The sequence below is a fragment of the Helicoverpa armigera genome, chromosome 14, assembly GCF_030705265.1.
Source record: "Helicoverpa armigera isolate CAAS_96S chromosome 14, ASM3070526v1, whole genome shotgun sequence".
In the NCBI taxonomy this organism is placed as follows: Eukaryota; Metazoa; Arthropoda; class Insecta; order Lepidoptera; family Noctuidae; genus Helicoverpa; species Helicoverpa armigera.
In genome coordinates this window covers 9,988,661-10,011,833 of record NC_087133.1, presented here as the reverse complement: position 1 = coordinate 10,011,833, position 23,173 = coordinate 9,988,661, and the positions used below count along the sequence as shown (strand labels likewise).

At 37.5% G+C, this 23,173-nt stretch overlaps 2 protein-coding genes across 2 annotated transcripts; both read right to left on the bottom strand.

Annotated features, from left to right (window-relative positions):
• Positions 1 to 306: 306 nt before the first annotated feature.
• Positions 307 to 16,185, bottom strand: LOC110375352 (soluble guanylate cyclase 89Db). Its single transcript, XM_049837170.2, has 14 exons — positions 15,565 to 16,185; positions 12,910 to 12,987; positions 12,067 to 12,788; positions 10,879 to 11,072; positions 10,169 to 10,293; positions 4,370 to 4,501; positions 4,070 to 4,171; positions 3,590 to 3,756; positions 3,228 to 3,504; positions 2,953 to 3,096; positions 2,688 to 2,811; positions 2,313 to 2,422; positions 1,931 to 2,020; positions 307 to 1,734 (listed from the first exon to the last, which is right to left on the bottom strand). Exons 1-14 carry the CDS (start codon positions 15,604 to 15,606, stop codon positions 1,627 to 1,629), a joined length of 2,415 nt encoding a protein of 804 aa, XP_049693127.2. The 5' UTR covers positions 15,607 to 16,185; the 3' UTR covers positions 307 to 1,626.
• A 664-nt stretch (positions 16,186 to 16,849) lies between these two features.
• On the bottom strand, positions 16,850 to 18,547 carry LOC110375346 (microvitellogenin). The gene is made up of 2 exons (XM_021333422.3): positions 18,501 to 18,547; positions 16,850 to 18,293 (listed from the first exon to the last, which is right to left on the bottom strand). Exon 2 carries the CDS (start codon positions 18,279 to 18,281, stop codon positions 16,962 to 16,964), a length of 1,320 nt encoding a protein of 439 aa, XP_021189097.3. The 5' UTR covers positions 18,282 to 18,293; positions 18,501 to 18,547; the 3' UTR covers positions 16,850 to 16,961.
• Positions 18,548 to 23,173: the final 4,626 nt, after the last annotated feature.

Below are 23,173 nucleotides of genomic sequence, written 5' to 3'. Positions count from 1 at the left end.
AAATGTTCATTTTGAAATTTTAAAGTTTAAATGATATCAGGCAGCTTAGTGGTTATTGAATGTCTTGGTCAAAGAATGCGAAAAGAGGACAATTCATTTAATTCGTAATTTTCTATTAGAATAATGTTTTAATATTTTTTGTATGTTTCTTTTTATTAAATTTGTAATATTTTATTGTGCAGCTATTCAACTTAATGTAATATTGTCATTTTATGTATGTTTGGTTGTGTTTATATGTCAAATTTTGCTAGTTATTTTAAAACCAAAATTTCGTAAATTCGTAACTATTCAACAAAAACATAAGAATAAGTTTAAACTTTATTTCACATCTGTTTTACAAACATGTTAACACAGTTTCTGTAAATACAATCATGCACAATAACAATAATAAATACTGTTTTACAATATTTTATCAGAATATGTAAATATTTTATTTTCTACACTTTTATTGTAATTACGATTTAACTTTAAATATACTATTATTGTTAGTAAGGTTTACTGCCTGGCTAAGAAGGAAACAGTTAGGGCCTTGTGGAGTTGTGTTACTCGAATTAATTAGTTTTCAATAGAACGTGTAAGTCAGTTTCATAAAGTTACATCTTGTTGACTTCTTAGCCGGGTAGTTGGTATTATGTAGCCTAGTGATACGACACAATATTGTACCTAATTGAATCAAATTATAAAAAGCAACAAAAAATAAAACGAATTTAATTCGTCTGTTGATATTAAATTATTACTATATTAGCAAAAATGTGGTTTGATTTCAACTGTACCTACTAAATTAGGAATAGATATTTTTAAAGCCCAAACATTTTTTTATAGAAGATAGTACTTAGGCCTGGCCTTTATGTCTTTGATAATTTAAATACTAACAAATTAATGAGATATAACGTCACATCATAAGATAACTCTACAAAACCTTTGTTCATATAATACATAGATTAATATGCAATCAGTATGACAATCAATTGCTATTGAAGTTTAGATAAAAGTGATATATTAAGGTAATCATACGATTAGAGATATCAATATCGTAATATATTATACCTACAATTATTTCATTCAGATGCGTAACTTTATAGTTAGAATAAAATATAATTTTTCAAGAAATCGTATTCTGGAATTGAACAAGAAATTGACTAGGTAAAGGAAAATCGGTAAAATGAGTGTCTCGTAAAAATCCAATGATTAATTTAGTGGTCAGTTCGACCACTTCCTCATGATTCAAGTTAACCGCTTTATATTTGTTAGGTACACAATGTTTGTGTTATACCTAATTCAGATTAATTTTTCAGTTTAGGATTTATAGATTTTAATCTAAAAAATCTGTGGGTAACTAACTGGGTTGAGGAGGTCAGATAGGCAGTCGCTTCTTGTAAAGCACTGTTATTCAGCTGAATCCGGTTAGACTGGAAGCCGACCCCAACATAATTGGGAAAAGGCTCGGAGGATGGGATGGATGGATTCATAGATTTTAATCCAGTGAGTGACTTATGGGCATTTTAGGATACTTACCCAAAATGTTTGCACTAAGTAGGTAGGTTTATGTTGTGACGCGTTTAGTAAGAAAATTACATAAGTAGGTAACTATTATTTCTTTCCTTCTACAGAGATATTGAATTGTGTTCAATTGTCATTTTCTCCGTACAATACTGAAAACAGCTGTAATGCGTCATTTTGTTCCTCTTCCTCGATCTCACCTTCCAGCCAGAACGTTTCCATAGTGCCTTTTCCCTGTAAAAAATATCAAAATAGAGTAAGGCTAACTTAAATGCAACTACAACAGAGTATTCCGATCTTTTTTAAAGTAAGTATCTCATTTTTTGGAGTCGGATTCGATCGAGTCGAATTCTAAGTTCCATCAATTTTTTCACAATCGATATAGAAACTCGTCAGAACGTCTGGCAATTTTATTAAAGCTTTGGTTCACCTTGACTTTGATGAGGCCTCTCGGTCGGAGCCTGAACCTGCCTGCTGGCAGTTGATTCGCTGTCACTGCTGACACTTGAACTCGACCAGGCTGAAAAACGACGAAGAAAATATTAAAGGAAAATCGTAATCAACGGAAACCCACCCACGTAGGTTAGCAAAGAGTTGCAAAAAGGAATTATTAAATAAAAAAAAAATGATCTACTTTGGAAACTTTGTTAAATACACATAAAAGTTTAGCTTAACGGCCTTTTGCAGGCGTTGCAAAAAAATCTTATTTTTAGGTATTTTGTTATTCTGACTTAAAATTTAGCCCATTCTGGATTTAGCAACTATGGCAGAACTGTTTAGTAGGCTGGTGTTGTATAAAGCAATGAACATACTTCAGAAGAAGTCTGCATCCTGCTGGCTGTGTTGACCGTATCCCCTACGAGGCAGTAGCGAGGCAGGCGTAGTCCCAGCACGCCGGCTACAACTGGGCCAGTGTGGATGCCTGGGGAAATGCGGACCAAATTATGAATCGTTATTTACTTATAAAAAGGTCCTTTACTATATAAAAAGTGAGATTTACAATGAGCTACTTATTTACGGTTAGTGACTGAGCAAGCACTAAAGGTGGCACACATTTTCGAAACACATAGCCGAAGTGTTTAAAAGTTTGGTAAGTGATTGCCACCGCTTAGGTAGGTAGTCTACTCTAAAAACCACCTAATACGTGAACATACTTCGGCATAATAAAAATAGTAGTATGCAGTTACCTATAGTGAGTGCAGGAATGGCCCGCGAGATGGCGAGAGCAGCACTAGCCGCCGACGCCGCGTGCGTGCGTCGCCGCTCCGGCGCGCCCGACACCAACATGTACACCGTGCCCACTGTCTCCACCTGAAGAAGTAGCCCAATATCTTATGTTATTGGCAGTAATTTTTTTTAACTAACTTCAAGACCATTGTTATATGCTCCACAATAGTATGCAGGTAGGTTTATTTCAGTGCTACTTCCTCAACAGCTTATATTCAAACGTACCTTGTAAACGCGATGTGTATCAAGAAGCCTATCGATCCTTGAGTAAACGTCATTCATGTATGCAACGGTCTGCATCACATCAGCACGGGTGCCTGCCTCTGCTAGTTGTACAGCGCAGAAAATGATCGTCACGTTTTCAAATGCCTGCAATGAAATTTGATTTCCTAGCAATATTTATAAGATATATATTAAATAATCTAGATTCTATCAAGACCCAACTAACTTACATGAATTGATTTTTTGATGATGATTGATAAAGAGTAAGATATCTTTACCTGACATGCAGCCATAGGATCCTTCCCCGCTCTCAAGTGATCAGCAATGCCTTTAGGTATCATAGTATACAGCAGTTGATCTCCTCTCTTCTTCCACTGATCCAGAAGTCTGCAGGACTTCTCCAAAGAAATACTCCGGCTTTCAGCCTTCTCGAAGAGTAGTTCTAGCCGGGAGAGATGCTGCCAGCCTTGCAGGAGCATTTCTTTGGAGAGTCCGTGACCGTTCATGTCTGCGAGAGATAGCCCGGCCTGGGCAAGTTCCTCCAGGTCATTGAATCTGAGAATTTGGATTAAAATTATGAATGAAGGAAAAAGGAAATATGGTCGTTTAACGGCAAAGGCTTACGACTGTTTCCACTTACATTGGACTACACAGGAAGATGAGAGCATCAATTTCCTCCAGCAGATAAATAGGTCCTCGCAGTAGGATGGAGCGAGCTCCTTGTGAGCCTCTTCGCACTTCGGGACAGCCACGACTGCGGTACCGAAGCAACTCCAGGTCAAAGATCATTGTCTGCATGCATACCACCTGAACGAGGAAATATCAAACGTTAGTGGAATACATAGGGGGAGTACGAAAAGAACCAGGTACATAGGTGGGTATTCCATAGAGACATAAGGGAGTTGTACACAAGGGAGTGTGTACGGAGAGTATCTAGGTATATAGGTGTAGAATATTATATAGGAAAGCATGAGGATATAGGAGTAGGTACAAATGTTTAATGCTATTTTTTTTTATCAAATCGTTACCACGGCTCTGGCATGATTAGTAAAGTTGTAAATAAATATGGAGTTATTGACCTTCACAACGGAACTCCGTACGGATTCAAAGTTTAAATTACCTTGTCCCATGTAAGAGATACTTTCGGTTTCCTCAGGCGTAATATTTCGCTGATAGATGATTTTAGTATGCGGTTGAGAGGTCCTCCCCAAGTGGCTACCAACTGCAAATAAAAAAGCACGCATTGAAATTAATATTCCTTCTACAAAAGTTTAATGCTTAAGTTAAAGTTTGCTATTGTTTTTTTTTTAAATCGGTAAACTTCTGGAAAACCGCGTCACAGGAAATCAAAGAGTTTGTTACTATGGAGGAACCATTTAAAGTGACCATACATAATAGTCAAACTATCTTTTAAGCTTACTCGCTCTCCCGCCTTGAGGATCTTCATCTTCCTGTCCAGCAGAACTCCGAACGGGAACAGTTGCAGTAGCAAGGACGCCGGTACCGCTGGTAGAGGACACGGCAGACTTTTGCGGAGCATTAGTGATTGGACCTGCAAAACAAATTCATAAATTACACACTAGTTTGAAATCGCATCGCTTTGTGGGTTTTAGAAGACTTTCACAAAGCAGCCTGGAGCCTGGAAGCTGGTGATTGATACACCCGTGCATCGGAGAGCACGTAAATGTCGGTCCTGCGCCTGATCTCTCTCCGGTCGTGTCGGATTGCCGTCCCATCGGGTTATGAGAGTTAAGGAATAGTGAGTGCACCTGTGTCTGCGCAAATGCTCGTGCACTATAATATGTCCTGCGTAGTTGGCTAATCTCCTTACATGAGAACAGCCGCCGTAGCCGATAATTGGCTAGGAGGACATCATCATCATCATCAGTTTGAAATATTCGTAATAACGAAAGATTTGTGTCTCCTGAAGATATGGAAAACCTAAAAAAAATCCTTATTAGTACGTTTAGACAGGAGAGGATTGTCTTATTTCTTTACATATACCTATTCGTTGAAGAAATAAAGTGACTGTCTGGAATTGGATGTGTAAAGCGATCCCATCTAACATAGAAACTGTTATATTTCCCAACGGCGTAATAAGCTAAGTGGAAGACAAGCCTACAAAACATGTAGTACACCTATGTCTTACTAGGGACTGTAATGAAGTCTTACAAGCTTAAAATATAAATGTGAAAGTAACTCTGTCTGTTTGTCTGGCTTGCACCTGATTAAGAACTCCAAGTAATAAACGGATTAAAATTTTTGGTAATCGGAAAATCTAGAGCTTGGAGGAGGATGTAGGATACTTTTAGTCCTGGTGCGTGAAGTGGCTTGGGTGCGCGGGTGAAAACGCGGGGAAAAAGTTGTAGCAATTTTTATTATGGTTGATTGATTACCATAACACTACGAAAAATATTTTTTCGATACCTACATGCGGAGAGGAATCTTTTCTATGTAAATAAATTAGGTTCTATCAGGTGTCGTGTCTATTACGTGACGCGTCTATTATAATATTAGATAACATTTTTGTAAACTGATAATAATCTTAATCTACCAGTATCTGATGTCTAGTCTATTCATGATTATACCCTTGCACTTTACTCTATTCGATTTATTGTCATCATGATATGCGACTTTATATGCAAAACAAAAATTCTGATCAACAAGGATTATCAATGAGTTTCCTTATTATTCGTATTTGAATGCAGGAAGAGAAATAAGACCATGATTTTATTGTAGTTATAAAAAAGTTTTATAGGTAGAATGGCGGTCTAATAATGTTCATGATTTTTGCGTAACACTCATGTATTTCTGAGGAAAAACAGCTCATATTTTATTCATTGTTCAACGTTAATTTGTTTAAGTAAACAACCCGCTTGGGGAGTAGATTCATGTTGCTACATTTATGCGAGAGCCAGTGTATGGCGTGATAAAATTCCATCTCTATGTAAATGTCGGAACCCTATCTCGTTAGGGCTTCTAATATTACGTAGGTAAAGCTGCCCGTCAGAATTATCTAGTTTAGAAGCACCCAACTGTTTGTTTTTTTCTATGAAAAATGGAGTTATGTCATTAGAACATTCATAAATATTTAGAATCTGCCCATTTAACGGTCGTAACACTCAAATTACTCTAGCTTAGTAACTGTCTGGTTCACTCTAGGTATTTATTTAAGCTCTCCCCTAAATTCTCTAGAATTATACGGATTAAGCTAGCTTTCGAAGAATCTTAGGTCGAAGTAATTGCCTTAGTTACTAAAGTCTAGTCAGATAATCCTTTTTATCATCCAAACCAATTGTCCGAATTGGAATTCCTTCCACTATCCTCTATTTCACCGCGGGCGTAACTGGATTGGAAAATCATATTAAAATTCCAATCCATTGGTCCCGCCATGTCTATTGGGATTAAAATCAATCAGTGTCGGGTCCATATCGCATCCCTTATTCCCGCATTTCTTTCTTCACTTTTTTGGTTTGTGACAAACAGGGTTGTCACAAGAAAATAAATGTTTTGGTACCACCAGATAAACCCTCAGTACTTTTCATGTATTTCGCGAAATCTTTATCGAGTTTTAGCTTTTTTATCTTTATCGAGGATTATTTTCGGAAAAAACAAGACTGTTCGGACATCACTAATCGGAACTAAATCATTGATATCGACAAGGTCTTGTAACAATGGCAAAAACAATAGACAGTCAATGCGACTGTTTTGGTGCAAACGATCATATTCGCCCCCTACAAGGCTTGCTAATTGCTTGAGGTAAATCAGAAGTGTAGTTTATTATATTTAATACCCGTGTGGTCTCAATGTCTCATACGTCATGATTAGGGCATTCTGTTGTCTGCTAGGAAATTAATTTATATTTCATCTGGCAGCCCCTGGACTAGACTGAACGAGCGCAATGTGTTATAATTTCTCGCCGAACTTTTTTTGCAAACTTTTCATAATTTCTCGCGAATTGCTGCGCAGAAACCAATTTTAGGAATAATCGGTTTTACGAGAGTGGGGTCGAGTTATGACCACATATCCTTTAGCATGCTGGCTAATTTCTTCTTCAATATATTCAATGTACCTAAAAAAATATATTTCCGCTCTTCAGATTAAACTCGTATCTACAAATAGAACAGCGTGCAGTCGTCTGTGAACAATTGGTTCACGATCAATGGCAATATTACTAGCTAAGCTTCTAAGCCAAGCCATTATTGCATGTACACGTACCTACTTATCCATTCTTGATCCATCTAAACGCGTTTCATACGCGAATTTTAATCCTAGATTTATATTGAAAATGAAAATTAATTCTAAGGGTGTTATTTATTATGTACAAACTCGTTTTTAGGGTTCCGTACCCAAAGGGTAAAACGGGACCCTATTGTTTTCGCTTCTCCGTCCGTCCGTCCGTCCGTCCGTCCGTCTGTCACCAGGCTATATCTCATGAACCGTGATAGTTAGAGAGCTGAAATTTCCACAGATGATGTATTATTGTTGCCGCTATAACAACAAATACTGAAAACTAGAATTAAATACACATTTTGGGGGGCTCCCATACAACAAACGTGATTTTTTGTCCGTTTTATAAATCGGTACGGAACCCTTCGTGCGCGAGTCGAACTCGCACCTTTTTTTATACCGGTTTTTATATTAGTTTTGATTTGTATGCTTAATATTATAACACCATGTTATTATTTAGTTAAGTTTATGTCTCCAAGTAATAAAATAAATACAGCTTTGTTTACGTAAGTACGTGAGTATATACGACTGCCTGAACTTTACGCGATAACGGGTGCTAAAACTGAACATCACGTTTTTAGCCACTTTTTGGACTATTTTACGACCCCTGTGGGCAGTACCTAAGTACCATATCAACCTCGTTACAGTTAACTAAATAAATGGCACCATTTCTGGACATCGTTTATTCATATTAGAGAGAGATTCTATACGGTCCTTTGCCACCCGCAATCGTTCCATTAATGCCTATAAACCGTGATTTTATGTTTGCATACACAGAAATTGGGACATTGTACCATTAAACGTCATTATTTCAGTGCTACACAAGTGAATGCTTTATGAACCATGCAAGTTTCAGCGTCGGAAATATCGTTTGATTAGTTTCAATTTCTTTGGAATTTTAGTTGGATGTCATCGGTCACCAACCGGCAAAGATTCACAGTGTATTGAATTACCAGTCTGATTGGAAATAAGTATGTTAGTCATTTTAAAACTACCTATTCGAAACAAAACCCGTCTTAATATTAGTTGCAAAGAAGCCGCTTCTACTCTGTGGTCTCCATCATTCTAAATTCTAATTTTCTTCTGTGGACAAGTGGTAATAATGAGCCCTGTTAAACATATGACATTATAAAGTATGTCTGCTTTGTTTCTGGGAATAATGAAACAGAAAAAATTATAGTAAAGACAACTATAGCGAATCTAAGTATGTACTCAAATAAATGTTCCAGACTTTCTTTTGGGCAATTCAAACCCAGGATTCAATTAATTTAAAACGTAGGTAACACTTAACCGTTTTACAGGTCAATTTCAGCGGTAAAAGCTTTTCTTATTTATTCACGAAACCTGTGTCGATGCGAGAGGGTTATAAAGGCGTAACAGGTGGCCCAATGGCCCATTCTGAATAGCCGATAACTGTGTACGAGTGGTTTAAATAAGATTGTTTTTGTTTTCATTTCCAATCTTCTATTGTCTGGGGTTTATTTTAGACTAGTTAAATATATGCCATGGATTTACTACGCGAATAAAATGTCCAATAAATCTTGGGTATTCTTCTCCGTTTTCGATTTATGTTCACAAATCCATCAGAATTTGTAGACTTCTAGGTTTAGATCTAACAGATGTAGGAAACAGAGAAGAGACGCAAAGATTCGCATTAAAAATATAGAAAAGATGCCATGTTTATTCGTTTCTTTGGGAAGAATTCAATTTGTTTGACTTGTGAAGAGTTTCGTTATTTTAATAATGTTTGTTATGTGACCTTTGTGCTTTGAGACTGAACCTGATATTGGAAATTTCTTATAAAGTTTTAATTTTCATGTCTCTGGTTTTGTCTAGAATAATCGACAGTGGAAGAAGCTTGTTTTAGCGTGTAATGTTTTGTTGTTGCGTTATTAATTATAACGGGATGACTTGCGCAGGCTTATCTAACGTGTTCGTGAGAAAGAGCTTAGGGGTGGATTTTGATGAAAAGGTTTGAAACTTGAGATGGGTGAAATACTGAGATATTCTGGGAAAAAGTTCTGGCCACGGTTCTAGCTAAGTATAAAATAATTATAAAAACATAATTTAATTCTTACGTATAAGCGAAGTATTCAACGTCTAAAGTTACTTTTTTACAAAGTATAGAAAATAAAACATGTTAAACATCAATCAGAAGATTGAGAGTCGCTGTGTAATTTCTTAATTGTGCTATGAAAGTTTATTTAACTGTCTCCTATGAGAAGAAAATTTAATTAATTGACTGTAAACATGTCAATATCATGATATTGCCGAGTCGCATGTCCTACATCGGCGCCCTCAATTATGTGAGAAGCTGTAACGTAACACCGCTTAATTTGTCAATACGTTGAGCCAGATGCGTGAAGTTCACTCCTCTATATTATTCTAGACTACTCTACACACAACAGTAAAATACAAGTCAACTTTTTATACCTAAGTAAGTACATAACGCGATGAAGCCAGTAAAAATTACTTACCCAAAAAATATAATAGTGGTAGGTAGGTACTCATCTTCATTTAAAATTCGGCATATAATGATAATATACTGGCTAATTGAGTAAATAAGCCATTTACCTACTTGACAAAAAAATATAACCTAAAAGGAATTTCCATTTACAACCTTCTTTCTAGGCTTGAGGAAAACAAGAAGGATATTATGTCATGTTATGAAGATTCGGTTAACTGATATAGATCTTTATGCTAAAGAGATGTCATTTTCCCGTACTCTGTTCAATTTCTTGTTTGCTGAAATTGGTGACACACAAACAAGTAAGTATTACATGAAAAAATCTGCCTAGCCTTTTCCCAACTATGTTGCTGTCGGCTTCCAGTCTAATCAGGTTACCAGGTGCAGAAGTTCCATCCGGAGCCCATCATGTACCAAGGAGACGGTAACTCTTTCGGGGAACCTATCGGGTAGGGCTGCGGATAATCGAATGAGTTACCGTGACACCGAGATATCCATGATAAGAGATGATCAAAAACTTACATAATCGCTATTATCGAACTCCAGCCTCAGAACAGCCACGTAGTAGGTGCCTTCCATGCTTTCCTTCACCACAGACACCTTCAGCTTCAGCGAGAATATGTCCTCTGCTATCTCATACAGCTGACCTGCAACCAAACAACGTATTCGAATGTGGACTAAAGGTATCTTGGTAAGTTACGTAAACACACTTGTGTCTCTTTTAAAGTTTTTGAGTAGACGTCCTTTAACCTTAGCACTGGCATTAAAATTATTATAAAGTATGCAATAAAAGTCTCTGAAAAGAACCTTCCAAGTGGTTTCATTAGACGCTTCCTGAGGGAACTAATTCCCAGATCCACATAAAAAGAAGCCTATACCTAAGTATGTTAGGTATTCTGATCTATTCAGCCGTTTGTGCGAGGAGAAGTAACAATCATACACTCATAAGTGATAGTCAGGTGCATCGTGTTTTTTCTACGATCATCATCTCCCGAGCCTTTTCCCAATTGGGGTCGGCTTCCAGTTTTACCGGAGGCAGCTGAGTATCAGTGCTTTACAAGGAGCGGCTGCCTATCTGACCTCCTCAACGCAGTTACCCGGGCAACCCAATAAGTACACGTGGTAGGACTGGTGTCTTACTAGGATTTACTAGCTTCTGACTACCTGTAACGACCGCCATGGAATTTATTCCACGACAAAAAAAAATATAAAATTACAAATCAATAACTTACCCATAAGATAATGCGTGAAGCCAGTTCTGCCGCTGCTATACACAAGTTCAGCGCCGTGTCTATGCGCACGAGTGAGCTGCATGCTGGGAGAGCGCATGCGCGGGAACGTGAAGCGCATTCGCTGGTGGATGTTGTCTACCGACTGCAGGAACGTGCAGAAGTAGCGGCCGGTTGCTCGGATCATCGTGTCGTACCTGATTTTTAACAATTAGGTACTTAACTTATTTTTAATAAACTCTTTGGAATAATAACACATTTCAAAATAAATTGAAATAAGCTTGAAAACTATTGTTTTTTTTCAACATATAGTTGTAAAGAGAGCACACAACTCCATATTGCTGGTTCGTCTATATGTATGAGCCCAACTCTTTGGAACCGAGCAACTAGTTTGACGTTTCGAAAGAGTTTTCCTAGGTCTTTTTTTTTTTAAATACTTTGACTTTTCAGTAAACCTGTAAAACGTTGCGGTAAAAGTCACAGATGGAAATAAATTACGAACATAATAAAGCTTTTAGAAGTTGCTGTATGTTTTTGTTCAGTGAATCCCAGTTGTCTGTGTCTCTGCTAAGTGGCTCAACTAATCAAGCGGCTAATTTTACCCTATGGTCCAGTCCGAATCGCAAGAAAAAGACAATATCTCGGTATCTAATCCACAACGAAATTCTTTTCCCTGTGTTTTTTTTTTCAATTTCTCAACTATTAGTAGATACTGATATGAAATAATTGCCCGTAAGTGGCGTCAAGCGTTCATAATTTGTTCTCAAGTAATTTATGACTATCCATAAATCAAATAAATCGGAGATTGGATCTCAACAAGTCGAACGACAGCCATATTGGCGGGACTTTGAACCCTAATGTAAGCTTACGTTACGAACAACATTTGGTGGGGCTATAATACTGATAAAGATTTTTCTTTCATCCCTATAATCCTAGGAAATGGCTGTACCCGCCTATCTACAAAAATAATAACCTAAAAGTACCTAGCTTGCCAAACCTCACTTATCGGAAAAGTATTAGCGCTTTCATATAGGGTGAATATTTGATCAAATATTGAGCTGACGGTCTCCACATTTTAAAGGGGGAATGTACATAACATGTATTGTATCACACATCTGCCATTTAAACTAAACCACAATCAGCATCAAACAAAACGAATAATATTTGATCATTTCTATTGACACAACTCACCCATAATTACTGAAGAACTTGACGAAACATCTGCCGAAGAAATGCATCACTTTCTCAGGAGTTCCAAATTTCTCCCTCAAGTGGTTCAGCTTGTCAACGCTGACGAGGCCAAGGCTGTTCATCCGTGGTCTCGAAGGGATGAGGGACCCGCGTCTTTTGTACACGTCCAAAGCTACCGTACAACTTGTTTTACGTGCTGGTTTTAGAATCGAAGGCTTTTTAGCTCCGTCGCTCTCTGGTGAAGCTGGTTCCGAAGCTGCTGTCTCAATTTCTTTTACAACAGGCTGTTGGTCTTCCACGTTACTGGTTTCAGGAATAGGCTCCTCAATTGACTCCTTAACCTTATGATTTTCGAATTTGATACCTAAACTCCTCCTGTGGAACTCTCGGGCGACAATTTCAGCTTCTTCAGTGATTCTGGCCTCATTAATCTTTCCTGTAGACGCTGCTACAGACGAACGTATCTCTTCGGAAGAATTGTAAGCATCAATTTCCTTTTTGGTGACGCTTTTGAGTGCATTTGTTGCAGTGAAAGGACATCTGTAGCTTTGTGATCTGTTGTCTGCGTGGACCGAAGCACTTCGCCATCCTGGTTTAACTTTTATTGACGATTTCTTGGGAGCTGGACTGCTTGGAATGGATGGTGCAGGGCTGTTTGGGTCTTTCGAGATCAGACGAGCGAGGGCGCTCGCGAGCCTCAACATCAAGGCATCGGGATATTGCTGTACAAAGGAACAAAATCTTTTTATAGTTTGATAACTATAGTTAATACATAGCTTACTTTATAATATACTTGTATATAAATATTTTTGCTGTAGTGTCGTTTTATTCAGATAACGTTACCTGGGTTGCACTGAAGACAGTACACCTTGCACCCGACTCCCGCAGAATCGTCTCCCATATTTCTTCTCCGCATTCTTCCTGTAAACAAACAAACCGTTATACTGGTTTGATACAATCAACACCTTTTGCAATACGTTTAATGGCAGCATCAAAACTATTAATTTCTGCTTAATATTCCGTCTTCGTAGTTCAATGGACTGTCGATATCAATTTCGTAAGGATGCACGTGACGCGACGCCTTCGCGACTAATTTTGCGGATTTTATTTGCAACAGTAATGTAACATGTTTGAAACACTTGGCCGGGTGTGAATTATGTTTGTTGTTTCCGAACTTGTGTTGTTCTGTATCAGATTAAATGGAGAAAACTTTTTTCATTTTTTACGCCTCCACTCGCATTGATGACAGAAGTAGGTACATTATGTATAAGAGTTTATGGTAATCGAAATTAGTATTCGTTTACAATAGAGCAGAGGTATTTAAATATCCATATTCACTTGCGTTTTTACGCATGCATTCTGAGATGCGTTTTTGCGATACCCAGTCCAGGCTTCGATTGTCTATATGGGCCAATCCATATGCCAATATAAAAATGATATTTCCATCTCAAAGACACAATAGCGATAACCCATGGAGATTGCTCGTCGTCGTATTATCGATAAAGTAGATCTATACCCTCAATTAATTTCGTTCTAAGATTTGTCTTAAAAGTTAAATGGGAAATGGAATTGTAAACTGTCCAAGATAAAGTTATGGAAACAATAACATTTGTCTTAGTCGAACGTGCTTGAAACCGGGACGACCCTTAATTGCAGTACGGTTTTAAAATTCTTTTGTAGAATTAAATTCATGACTTATTCATTGTTATAATTTAACGCCGATTTAATGAATAGGTAACTCCCCTTAGTTAAATAACATGCTTCAGATAGAAAAAAATAGAAGACTTTGGGGGAGGCCTTTGCCCAGCAGTGGGGTCTGTGGGCTAAAAAAAGGGGGTTCAAATATCTACCCCTCGAATATTTTATTGGACAAAGGTAGGATGGCATAAACTAACCAATTGACTATTGGCTATGTGCGCGATGGTGGCGACGCGTAGCGTTTACAACATTTGCGGAAGCTGTCAAATAATAACCATGTAAACATCATAATTTTCTTTGCGAATATAAATAAAACCAAAGATTAAAATAGTGTTGTTGACATTATTTATGTGCAATTTTTTCAATAGTTTTACTGTAAAATGAATATAATGATAAAAACCGGGTTTGAAACATCCGCATTTGTTTCCAATTTCTGCCGTGTTGTGCGCTGCGGTCGTTATTGTCCGCCGCTACTCGCTTTGCACATAGCCAATATCATGTAGGTGAAATGTATAGCAGTAGGTGAAAGTATTACATACGTACTATGACATTGCTCCTGCCTATACTTACGCCCTTACGTTATCTGGTGTATAAGTAATTAATAGATTGCTACCCCAGCGATAACCACCACCCTTCGGCTAATAAATTGTGTTTGTTGACCTTCACATGCCTGTTACGGAAATATTTTGCACTACTAGCTTCCACCCGCGGTTTCTCCCGCGTCCTGAGGGAATTTCTCCATGACAATTGAACTTATAGAAATTAACGTATTTAACGTGGCTGAACGAGTTGATGAATACTGAAAAATAGACAATCTTCTATATGGATGAATTGGTTAGGAAACACTCAAGTAATTTTCCAACTAGTAGTTCCAGAGATTATCGTGTTCAACCTCGTAGGTAAATAATCTTTTCAGCTTACTTTTCAGCTACCTACTTAACTAAGACTGAGAGTCGACCGGTTGTTGGCCCGAGAATTTTCCGACAGATTATTTTGAATGTAAATCCATGATATATTTATTCATAAGCCAAATCCACAGCTCGCTCGCACTATTGGCCGATTAAAAGCTTGCAGTAGGTATGCGGGGACCCTTTATCCCTCTTTCCTTCAATAAGATACTTTGTGTGCGTTCCAGGGCCGCGATAACTCATTTGAACGCCGTGGCTTTTTGGCACAACGTATAAAAAATCTTAGCAAAGCCGTAGTTAAGCTACCAAGTTTCATATACCTACCTAGTCTTATGAAAGAAAACCTCATATATTCAGGCTTTGGCTTAACGTTCGACTTATTGGCTACGGTAACACCTTCTTTCTGGCTAGTTTATGACTTAAAAGGATCTGTAAGATAGTTTATTACTTTTTGGAAAATTAATTAACGTTAGTGCAAGAGTTTATTTATGTTACAATATTATAAGAGAAATTAAGTAACATTAATTATGAAAGAAAATATGTAATGTAAAATAATATAATTTATAAAAACTTGTTAAACGAGGACTTGTTATTGGCTATCCGATTACCATTCAAAATTACAATGTGTTTTATCTTGCTGTAAGTCTTCCATGATGTATAAATAAATAAATAATCTAATATTGTTATAGTACCCACATATTTTGTAGGAATCCAACGCTATTTTGTGGTAGGTACAGAGAAATAAACAATTTTGAGTGATGTCCCCCACTGACTCCCACGTCCGATAAATAACTTTTTTAGTAACTTAGGTATATGAGTTTTTAAAGTCTATTTTATGAGTTTTTTTTGTCTGCGTTATTAATTTCAAGTAAATAAATCTCTGCAAACTCACCACTATGAAGTATTGCACGCTTTCCAACAGCCACCCATACATCTTAACTAATTAAATTGAATAAATATTTTAATAAAAAAGTTCACGTTATTTTACAAAATCGAATTTCCATCAATTTCTGACCGCGATTTCTCAAGAAGCCACAGTCTAATTTTTACTCAAGCAATGTCATTGATTAATAGGCAGTATATAAGTTTTGATGCTCCGTTTGTTTACTGCCCTTGGCAACCTTGGGTCGCGTTTACCCCGTAAGGCTTTCGCGGTACTACTGAGCGAATAAGGGAGCGAGCGAGTACTTAGTATTCCATACAGCCTTTGATGTTCTATGTGTAATCTATGGTCTATGGTCACTTTTTATAGAGCTCCTCAACTCTTTTGGAGCGCGAATAATTACGAAATTGAAAGTTATAATTTCAAATGCAATATTCGATACACATTTTTTAGGATAAAAGATGTAGCTCAATATTTAGAATTTAATGAAATAAAAAGCTACAAAGATATTGTCAATTTTATTACTACAATTTCCAAGACATTCATAATGATATCAAGGATCTATCTTACGATGGAACTGGATAACTTACCGCAATTTTTTTAGATTGAACGAAATGGGTGTTATTCGCGAAACATGTATACAATTAGTTCGAAATGAGGACTTCTACCTGCTGAAGGAGTTCAAAAAAATATGCACTTCAAAATTAGTTGCAACATCTACTAAACCTGAACCTAATTTACAATGATCACGGTATAACAATAGACGTAATGACGTCATTGACCAATCAGTAAGTTGGTAGTGAACTGAATTGGTTCGGTGAAGCACATTCAGGCCAATTGTCTGTTATGGCGCCCTTCGAAGGACGCGTGCCTAAGACCATTCATTCGCCATTTATCTTTATCAACTATTTGTTATAATTATCTTGTAGTCAAAGTGATAGAATGTTTGTTACTATATTACACATTTGCATAAAACATAATTGTAAATATGCATAGATGTAAGTACCCAAGTACTTTATTCACGATATAGTGAATCCATATTTTAATCTTTCCCGCGGTTTTACCCTGTCCCGGGAGAAATTTTTCCCCTACTCTAACAAAATATAGCTTATGTTACTCTATTCTAGCTTTCCAACAGTGAAAGAATACCTATATAAAAAAAAATTCTAATTGGTTCAAGATACAGATTCAGTGTAGACTAGCGACGTCTTCTCAGGATGACAGAGGAACTGCAGAAAAATCATGTCATTATACATATAAAGATGTAATTGGTATAAATGATAATTTAGAATACAAAAGAATAGATTTATTTATATTCAAATTCGTTTAATTAAATTGTATAGTAGTTAATTTATTTTGAACAATAATTACACGTATATAATTAGAACTCTGTCTGATTGGCAACATTAAAGACGAAATAATAAATCAGATTCATCAACAGAAGGATCAGAAAATGGTTTGATAAGCCAGCACAAGCGGCTATCATCAATACTGCTGCCACCGTGGCCCCACAGGCCTCTGTCTCCAATTTCATCCACGGCCACAGCCATTTTCAGTCCTTGTTTATATTCACAGTTTACAATATGGAATACGAGGGAACCATTTTTAAATCCAGGTTCTAAGTAATATCTATGTCTGAGTTCGTCGGAATTGTTCGAGCCCCAGGCTTTCCTATCTCCTATATTGTCCACGTTCACGTCCAATTTGAGATACATGTTGCAGTCAATGTTGTACAGCTTGAAGGTGACACCGTCGTTGTCCCAAACAGGAATGAGTTTCCAGCTCACTCTCTCACTGGATAAGTCGCAGGCGTTGTCACCCCAAACTAGTCTATCGCCGTAGGAGTCGGTGTCCATATCAAGTTTCAAGGGTTGGTGAAATTTCAAGTTGGCTATAGTCACAGGGTCTTCATTAAGAATGTACGCAAATGATTTTCTGAAATGTTTACGAACTAGATCGCGAGCTCCACCGTTCCACAACTTGTACGCGTATGACATGGCAGTTCGTGGAGCATCATTGATAAGCTTCGTGACTACTTGATCAATGATCTGTCCATTTTCCATGTTGGCTAACATCTGAGTCATTGAGATGGCACCTTCATAGTTAGAATTGATGATGTTTTTATATAAACTACTATTTGCTTCCAATTTATTTAGGAAAGCCACATGGCTATCAAACTTTAGGCCCTGAAGATCTTCGGGGAGATCGACCTGTGGACAAGCGTAAAGTCCTTTTCTTTCTAATTCTAAAGCGAGAGTTAGTATCTCACTTGAATTGGATTGACTTCCATACACAACTACTTTGCCAAGATCATTGTTGACAATGCGTGCGATATCCTTGGCACAGCTGGTGTTGATGCGTGACGCGTCCGTGACGGTGACGGTGATGACGGAGTTGTCTCTGATGTAGGCGCTGGTGTCGCACTCGGAGCAGCTGGCGACGGGAATCCTGTTCGGTATCTTACTGTCCCGGTCGGCGCCACCGCTCACCACGTGGTACTGATGATGGACGTTGTAGCAGTTCGTAAACCCAGTGATACCGTCCTCGGAAACAATTCTACCCTCGCCCCAGTAATCCACATGTTGAATCAGGTTGTTGAGGGAAACTGGTATTTTCACCAAGTTGTACTCTCCTAGGTAAGGAACCTCGGAGTACGGGAATAATTTATCCACGTTTGTGTTGTAGTTTGGTTTCTTTGCATTCTTCCAGTTGGTAATGGAATACATGTTGATGTTTGTCTGAAAGAAATATAAAAAAGAAAATTTAAGATTGAAATTGACTTGATGTAGATTCCCCAGGTACACTACATAATTTGATGCACTTAATCAATTGAATTATTATTTTAAGCAATAGTTCATATTTTGTTTAGTGTGTATTTGTGTAAAAGGCCTTTAGTTAATTGTTTACTCAAAGTAAGTTTATTAATAAAATAAAGGAATACTTACTGTTTTACACCTCGAGAACACCAATATACTATTATTTACAAGTCTGGGGCACGTATTTATATATGTAGAGCTAGGATAGGCACATAATACTTATCATATTTGGTGGTTACCGCAAAAATATGAAAATAAACGATTTTGATAAATATACACCGCATGCCTGACCTACGTAACCTTTGCCTGACAAAAAGTCAGTGTGAGGCGGGCATTCGCAGTCTGGGTTCCGTACAATGCTTACCAAACAATCCTCTAAAGAAAAGATTAACTGTCGTGTATAAATGCGAAATTTAAGAAGCCATGAGTCATGCGACTGTCATTAAGCCAAGGGATACATAGGAATATCATCATATAATAAGAAAAGTCTAAAGGAATGAAAGCGTGTTATTTTTAGGGTTCTGGACCTACGTCCGTCTGTGCGTCAAGATTTTTTCCAGCAACGTGTAGGTACCTATATGTAATTATGTCCCTATTTTGAACTTTATGTAGGTACTACCTAAATCAAAAAACTGGCACAAGCAAAATACTTATATGGGATTCTACTTATGAACTTCAAAAAGTATAATAAAGTTGATTCTAGTTGCCTTAGACAATTTTGTCTTCCTATCAAGTTATTCCTCCAAGTTTCAGTGTCAGTAAATAAATCATCTATACATATAATAAAATGATAGGAAAGTCAAAACTGTACATTGAATATTTTTTTAAAAGAATACTTGGGGGGTGATCTATGATCGATTCTGAACCCAAAAATATAGTTTTTAGAATTTTTGTCTGTTTGTCTGTATGTCTGTTTGTCTGTATGTTTGGTCTCACTGAACTCGAAAAGTACTGCAGGGATTTAAATCAAATTTTGCAAGAATATTACCTGGGGGCCGGTTCAACATATAGGATATATATTATCACGCTATCACCTACAGGGGATGAGCAATGAACGATAATTTCTGTTAACGTTTCTGTAACAGCGGATGCAATAATGACCCATATTTGAATGTTGAACTTTGTAAGTTTATCGGCCTATTATCAATCTTTACATATAAAATAACGCTTTTATAAGTAAATTGAGCAAAAACAGAATTTAAAGAAATAATATCTTAAAATTATTGATTAAGAAAATCATGCAGAAACAGATGTGCCATAAAACTGGTAGTAGGTAAAATATCAATGAAAACAGACTTCACTTTGTCATGGTATGTTCTTACTTTCAAGAAAAAATAATATGACGACGTGTGTATTTCGCCACTGTAAAACACTACAATAAATATCAGCACATCATCAGGGACATTTTTATAATTCTCACACCATTAGAAAGCTACATTATCTGCGAGTAACATAGGGTATAGTTTATCCCGGTGCGGGCAGTAGTTCCTATGGGAAGCGTCCCCCACGTCCCGAAGAAATTATGAACTTCCCCACATTCTTAAAAACTCTACATAATATGTTGTTCTGACAAATAAGCTATACCTCTCATAAACATGGATATCCATTCATTTCATCCAATAACAAACATGCATAACACTGAAAGCGCATTGCAAGTCTAAGATTTAATTATTATACAAAAAAACATTGTCATTAATATTCAAACATCCTTAAAAATAAGTTCCTGGTTTTAATATATTACCTACATTATTTTGAATTCACTTACATATAAATAGAAGGGCCTTATTAATATACTTTTTGAGTAATGAAGAATGTAGGCAAAATACGAGCGAAAACATTGTGTCACTTCTACAATTAACATCAATGGGAATGACTACCTGTCACAATAAGTCAACAATATTAACGTCAAAATTATTAGACGTAAATTCATAGATAGAGTTGTGAATTTATAATTTTTTTCATAAACAAATTGAGCTGGGGTTTTATTTTAGCTAATCTTCCATTAATGTGGCAGCTTAAAAGCAACTTACGTTGAATGAGTAGTATTAAGTAGACCTTAAATATTTTTTGTGTGGTGCAAAATATGTAACGCTTAATGATCCTAGAAGAAATATGTCCCTCGCAAGAGCTGCTAAGCGTGAGTTAAGGTAAATTTCTGTAGCTTTAGAAACAAGCTCAGATACAAAGTGCAGATTAAAGAAATTAGAGCTTTCTCGATTTAATACAATACGCACGTAAAATGCCTTATTGCCCCTGAAAACGTACAAATTACGCGTCGCAGATCAGAGACATACTTGCTTTCAACTTTTGATCACAAATACACCGTTCACGATTACGAACAGTCACAGTCAGACCCACGGACTGCGTCTAAAAAAACACTTTTTATATAACTACGTTAATATCATTGAATATCATTCAGTTACAAAAACAGAATTGCTATCAAACGTGTTTTCGCTAAATGTACTATTATTTTTTTGCAAACATACATTCCCAACTCTGATCTCATGGAGGTGGCGCCCGGGTGTCACCACTGTGTGGACTGTGCGACCTATCGCATCCGGCCCTGGTTTAAACCATGGTCTGAGGCTAGAAGAAATGGGATGACAAAGTATGAGGCGGCGGAGCGACTGAAAATTCCCACCTCTCATCCCAGCTACTGCGGTAAGACACCACGAAAGCCGGATGTTGAGAGACGACTCCCGGCCACCGTAGGTGATTAGTTTTGAGTGGGTCATCGACCTTCCGGCTCAAGGAGATTCAGCAAACCCCTGTTAGGCCCACCAGGGCCAAAGCCTGACATTCCCTCACGCTGCACCCATAGCGGGACCAGTGCAATCACATTTTCGCTGACAGAAGACTGCATTCTCTAATGAGCAAGTCAAACTGATGGCTGAGAATTACGAATCTTTCCAGGACGCCATGCAACGTGTTGCAAATGCCCAGGCCTTCGGGAGCTTGGTAATCCTTTTCTCCACCTTTATTTGAGTTTTGTGGTACATGAACAAATTAGAATAGTAATGAATTAGTTTTGGTCGCGGGGACTTGGTCGTCTTCATCACGTATTTATCAACTCTTAAGTGTTCATCATGCACACCCGCTTCCCTAACTTAATTGTAGGATCACTAAGATTGTTTCAGTTAGTTTAACTACGCTACTGCAGCCCGCTGTCGAACCTTTTTACATCAATTCTGTAGAAGTGTGAATATCGAATGTGTAATATATCGAATTTCCGTTTGTGCATTGCACAAAAACCAACGTTATTTTCGACAAGTCAAAAGAGCCGGCCTGCTAAGAATTACATTAATCGTTTGTTAATTGAATACATTTTCAGAAACCACAATAACAGTAGGAACCAAAGCGAATGATCGCTTCATAGAGCTCTGATTTTCTCGAGGTGACCAAGTCAGTTCTGGTCTGTTCGCTCATCAGATCTTTGAAAGCGGTTCGGTGATAATAATATTACTGTTGTTCACAAAATATGGTATTTAAACGTCCTCCGCAAGAGAGCGAACGTTTGTGCTATTTATAAAGACGAAATTTTACCGGTGTGCAGTAGTGACGCACAGTATACACAGCACTTATATTTCTTCTGATCTGCTGGCTCCACCAAGAAATGACAAATTGCGAGCGTACATTCTGAAAATCTTGGAAGAACTGCAGGCTTCAAGTGCCAACACAAGAATTGGACTCACACTCTCGGACGTACACTTTGCGTGATCGTGAACTAATGCACGTGAACATTTCGATGGAATTCCAACATAACATAGTGAGTGAGTGCACAGAAAATCCCCGAAATACAAGTAGTGAAACTATACGCCTGCCTGATGACTCAGTCATCATCCACCCAGCTATTCCCCAATTATGTGGGTGTTGGCTTCCAGTCAAACCGAATCTGTTTGAGTACCAATATTTACTTGGAGTGCCTATCTGATCTCTTCAACGCAGTGAACTAGACACCACGTTATCCATGGTAGGTAAAACTGTTTGACAGACTTTCTGGCTCCTGATTTGTTGCAGCTGCTGCAGAAAATGTACATCATCATCATCCACTATCCGCGATACGCACTACTGCGATGCCTATCGCAGTCCACTGCTGAACAGAGGCCTCTCCAAGAAAATGTACAAATGACAGCTTAGTCAGACCTTTGTTTCCTGTGAGAATTACGTAATAATTTTCCAAATCGGTTGACTAGATCCAGAGATTTCCACAACGTCACAAACTTTACTTCTTTTGTTTAGATAAATAGTTACACATCGTCGACACCACCTTGATTGATAAACCCGTACTGCTGCTAAGTAGTAATCCTAATTATACTGTTATGTAAAAGAATACACCTATACGGCATAAATAGTATTTTGTCAATTCTAAATTGCCCACGCAGACGAAGTCGCGGGCAACAGCTAGTAATCATATAAAGATAATATAATATGTAAAGCAAAGTCTATTGATAGATTTCTGTAAGATTTTCGAAGCGGTCGCGTCGCCAATCTAATGGCGCTTCGCAATAAAAAGAGGCGCGTGCGCCGGTGACCCGTACAATTAAAAAGCGGTCGTTTGCTTTAAGAATTGGTGCGTTAGTGATCGCGACTGTACACACCACTAAATACACATTACTTCGCGGCCTAGTTATTTGCTGAAAATAGGGACGAGCAACATTTTATCTATGCTTATTTTCTGATTATTATATTCATCTGCCTAGCCTTTTCCCAACTAGGCTGTGGTCGGTTTCTAGTCAGCTGAGACCCAGTATTTTACATGGAGTGATTGCTTATCTAACCTCCTCAACCCAGTTACCTAGGCA

Bases quoted from the DNA above. Each gene is read 5' to 3' on its own strand.
- LOC110375352 (XM_049837170.2), bottom strand. From the start codon at position 15,606: ATGTATGGGTGGCTGTTGGAAAGCGTGCAATACTTCATAGTG. The intron at 12,988-15,564 runs GTGAGTTTGCAG...GTTTGTTTACAG, and splicing joins GCGTGCAATACTTCATAGTG to GAAGAATGCGGAGAAGAAAT. The intron at 2,021-2,312 runs GTATGTTCATTG...GTCGTTTTTCAG, and splicing joins GGATGCAGACTTCTTCTGAA to CCTGGTCGAGTTCAAGTGTC.
- LOC110375346 (XM_021333422.3), bottom strand. From the start codon at position 18,281: ATGTATTCCATTACCAACTGGAAGAATGCAAAGAAACCAAACTACAAC.